The sequence below is a fragment of the Quercus suber genome, unplaced genomic scaffold (assembly GCF_002906115.3).
Source record: "Quercus suber isolate HL8 unplaced genomic scaffold, Cork oak 2.0 scaffold_67, whole genome shotgun sequence".
Lineage (NCBI taxonomy): Eukaryota > Viridiplantae > Streptophyta > Magnoliopsida > Fagales > Fagaceae > Quercus > Quercus suber.
Window position 1 is genome coordinate 1,811,927 of NW_027069532.1, and position 4,262 is coordinate 1,816,188.

A 4,262-nucleotide genomic window follows, 5' to 3' on the forward strand; every position below is an offset into this window, starting at 1 on the left:
CCCAACCCAATCCGTCAGGTTGGGTCGGTTTTTAGGGCTTAGTGGGTTGGGTTAGGTTGGGTTACAAAAAAATTTTTCATAGCGGGTCGGGTTGGGTTTAGGTCATAAAATTTCAAACCCACCAAACCCAACCCGACTCACCCATATATTTAAAATATATTATATAATTAATAAATTTTTTAAATAACTAGCTCTTCCTCCTATCTTATATAAAAACTAATATTGATGTATATTACTTCATATACTAATATATAACTAAGTTGGAATATTAATTCAAATATTAATATATATTTTGTTTATCAACTCAGGTGTGATATATTTTTTTTTACTAAATTTAGTAAAAATAGTAATAAAAAAAATTATCCAAACCATGGGTTCAACTTGACCCATGTGGGTTGGGTTGGACTTATGTGATAGGTTGGGTTGGGTTGGGTTAAATTTTTTTTAACCCACTATGATGAGTTAGGTCAAAAAATTCTTTTAACCTAATCCATGCACACCCTATTAAAATGTATAAAATTTAAGTTTTTGTTTTAAAAAAATATGCATAATAGATGAGTTTATGGATAAATTAATAAAAAAAAAATTCAAATGACATAAAATTTAATAATAACATTAAAAACATATAATCAAACAGTTGGACTTCCAATATATTAATCTTATAAAAAATTATTATATGGTGTAATATTACTACCTTAGCTGTAACTCTGTTTTTGTTCTTGACGAGACCTTAGGTATAACGGGATTCTATCATTTTTAATCACGATTCATTTATATAATCATAGAGTACCTATCTATCCATAAAAAATAAATATATAAAAAAATAAACTACGTATCTAAGCTGTGTTTAATGTTTATAATACTAAAATCTATTAGACCATATTTGTTTTTTTCATTTTTCTTTTTTTTTTCAATGATTGGATTTTTATACAACTCTCCAGAAACTCGTTCTTGGCTCGTCAGTACACACGTGGTTCAAGACCTCCCTCCTAATAATTCGTGATATATATAAAACAAAATTTATTGATAACTTAAATAAACAAATTCACCAACTGCCATAATAAACCAAAAGCCAAATACTTGTCCCAAAGAATTATTCTTTCAAGTTTGAACCCTCTGCGTGTGTGTTTTTTTTGCTGAAACTCTGTCTCTGTTTGGATGCCAAGATTCATAAGAAAATCAACGAGGCTATTATTCAGTACAGCCAAAAATATAAGATAACAGATTGAAAGATCAAGGATGTCTAGTAGTAGTGGGGCATTAGAGGATGCCAAGGTTCCCTTACTGGATAATTTGGCTTCAACAGTCCGATCAAATGATGGACAGGATGTTGATGATCAAGAACAATATCTTGCTAGGAGGTTTTGGATTGAATCAAAGAAGCTGTGGCACGTAGTGGGTCCTTCAATCTTCTGTCGCATCGCTTCCTACTCCATGGTGGTCATCACCCAAGCCTTTGCTGGTCACTTGGGTGACCTTGAACTCGCTGGAATCTCCATTGCCATTAATGTCATCATTGGCTTCGACTTTGGCCTCTTGGTATGTATTGCTCGCTTGGGTTTTTGATTTCGTTTTTCGTATATATTGCACTTTAAGCTTTCATATATCGTTAGAGTTATGCTTAAATGGATAAATTCACAAATTTCAGTCAAACTTTTGAGAGAATAATGTATCAGAGCAGAGCAGGACATCTTGAATTCGATAGTTTAATGTTGCTTACGTGATAGTCTTTTTTAATGGTTGTTTTTCACTTTTTTGTGCATCAGCTGGGAATGGCAAGCGCCTTAGAGACATTATGTGGGCAAGCGTTTGGGGCCAAAAAGTATTACATGTTAGGTGTATATATGCAGCGTTCATGGATCGTTTTGTTCATGTGTTGTGTCCTGCTTTTGCCTCTCTATCTATGTGCTTCTCCGTTTTTGAAGCTATTAGGACAGCCTCCAGAAGTGGCGGAGCTATCGGGGCTGGTGGCTATGTGGATGATACCACTTCATTTTAGCTTTGCATTTCAGTTCCCTCTGCAGAGGTTCTTGCAGAGCCAGATGAAGGCTGGGGTGATTGCTTGGGTGTCTCTGCTTGCACTAGTGGTGCATGTGATTGTGAGTAGTAATTTCTTTTTTTAGGATCAATCTCACTATGAATATTACTAATTTTAGGAAATTATCATCCTAATCAATTTATCATAAAACTCGATTTTCTTTTTCACTTGACATCTCATTTGACTTTGTAATCTTTTATGTTGAAAAAAATCAATAGAATACAAGAAAATAAGGGGGGAAAACCAAATACTTAATTCGAAATGTGCATTTTTGTAACTGGATTGATAAATCCTAAAACTCATTATACAACATTTTATCTCATACCATTAGGATCTGATAATAAATTATCTTTAGGAACATGCTGTAAATATAGCTATATTAGATCCACTAAAGAATTTTTATATATTATTTTTACAAAAATAATGAATTTAATTGGAGCTTTTATAAAATTTGTATAATCTATTTGTAATGTTATAAACTTTATGAGATACGTTAAATTTGGTTATTACTTAAAAGACCTTTTTTTAGGGGGCCAATTTATATTTTTATGGGGGACCAAATTAATTGTTAAAGATCTTAATTTTGATATATATATATATATATATATATAGTATATATTATTCAAAATTACTAAACTATGCATTCCTAGTCCCAATGCATTTCCACCTCTCTTTTTAGAGCATTCATACTGTGCATTCTCATAAAAGATGTTAAAAATGCTAAATGCTATTTTTTAGCATTTTTAACACCTCAAATCATAAAAACCCATCTTTAGAGCATTACCATCAACTGTTCTATAAAAAATGTCATTTTGACACACCAAAAGCCTACTTTATTATTTTACCACATCATTTTACAATAACTCATTCATCACATATTCTATTCTTTCATTCTAAATATTAAAATAATATATACAACACATTAAAATAATATATTTACTTAAAACCCAGCAATATACCAACACACAGCCCAGCGGCAGTCACCATCATCCAAGAACCAACAACCACCGCCACAACAACAACCACTGCTACAAACTACAACAACAATCACCAGATCATCCAACAAATTCCAAATCTAAAAACCACCAAAAAAAAAAAAAAAAACTCAAAATCTTTAACAAAACCCCACCATACACAGCATAGCCCACCACCACCATACCTAAGCATAGCCCATAATCACAATCACATGGAATCCACAACCGAAGGAAAAAAAAAGGGAGTTCAGTATAAGAGATCTCCACGACGATGGCCTCATTGGTGAGGTTGAACTCCATAGCGAGGCTGAACTCCACGGTGGTGGCCATCTTGGCAATGGCCTAGGCAGAGGAAAAAAAAAAAAAAAAAAAAAAGAAGAAGACAGAGAGGGAAAGTGATAGGGGGAAAAAAAGAGATAGAGAAGGCAAAGGCGCAGAGAGAAAGTGACCAAAAAAAAAAAAAGAGGGAGAGTTGGAGGTTCTAGAGAAAGAAAGAAGAAGAAAAAAAAGGAAAAAAAGTGAACTGAGAAGATGAAGTGAGGGGGAGAGAGAAAGAAGAAAAGAAAGAGTCATAAATGTAGAGAGAGAAATGGAAGAAAAAATTGTTTTATTTTTTAGCATAGTTGTCCATACTGTTTCAAATATGGAACGGTACCATAGCAAGTCTCAAAATTTTGACACATTTAAGACACCTTATGATGCTCTATTTTTGGTGTTTGGTGTGCCAAATGCCAAATATTTGGCATTTGGCACACCTAATGGTGATGCTCAAGGGTGTCAAATCTTAAAAAAATTAGCAACTTCCTACAGTGAGGTTTTATTACTAACATCTCACTGTAGCAGGCTGCTACTATTTTTTATTATTTTCTTTCTTTCCTTTTCACACACACACACACACACACACACTCTCTCTCTCTCTCTCTCTCTCTCTCTCTCTCTCATGCTCTCTGTCCCCTCCATCTTTCAATATCCCCTAAAAACCCTAATTTCCTTTTGGTCTCTCTCTCTCTTTCAGGCGAGCCCTCCATAGCTCGCCAAAACATGCCTCAATTCTCCAAACCCACTTTCTCTCTCCTTATCATCATCGCCGTCATCTCCATCCCTACTATTCCGAATACGGTTCATCCACCATCTAATTACCCTTTGAAGACACTGCGGCCGATCTCTATGCCAATAGCAACAACGGACCCATACTTGGACTTGCATTCTACCCCGTCAAGTGTCTCCAGGTTGACCTGGTATGCGGCATC

The 4,262-nt window shown here is 34.3% G+C and overlaps 1 protein-coding gene across 1 annotated transcript; it reads left to right on the forward strand.

The window, feature by feature from the left end:
• The first annotated feature begins 1,022 nt into the window (after positions 1 to 1,022).
• On the forward strand, positions 1,023 to 2,123 carry LOC136067329 (protein DETOXIFICATION 27-like). The gene is made up of 2 exons (XM_065773017.1): positions 1,023 to 1,539; positions 1,767 to 2,123. Exons 1-2 carry the CDS (start codon positions 1,240 to 1,242, stop codon positions 2,121 to 2,123), a joined length of 657 nt encoding a protein of 218 aa, XP_065629089.1. The 5' UTR covers positions 1,023 to 1,239.
• The last annotated feature ends 2,139 nt before the right edge of the window (positions 2,124 to 4,262 follow it).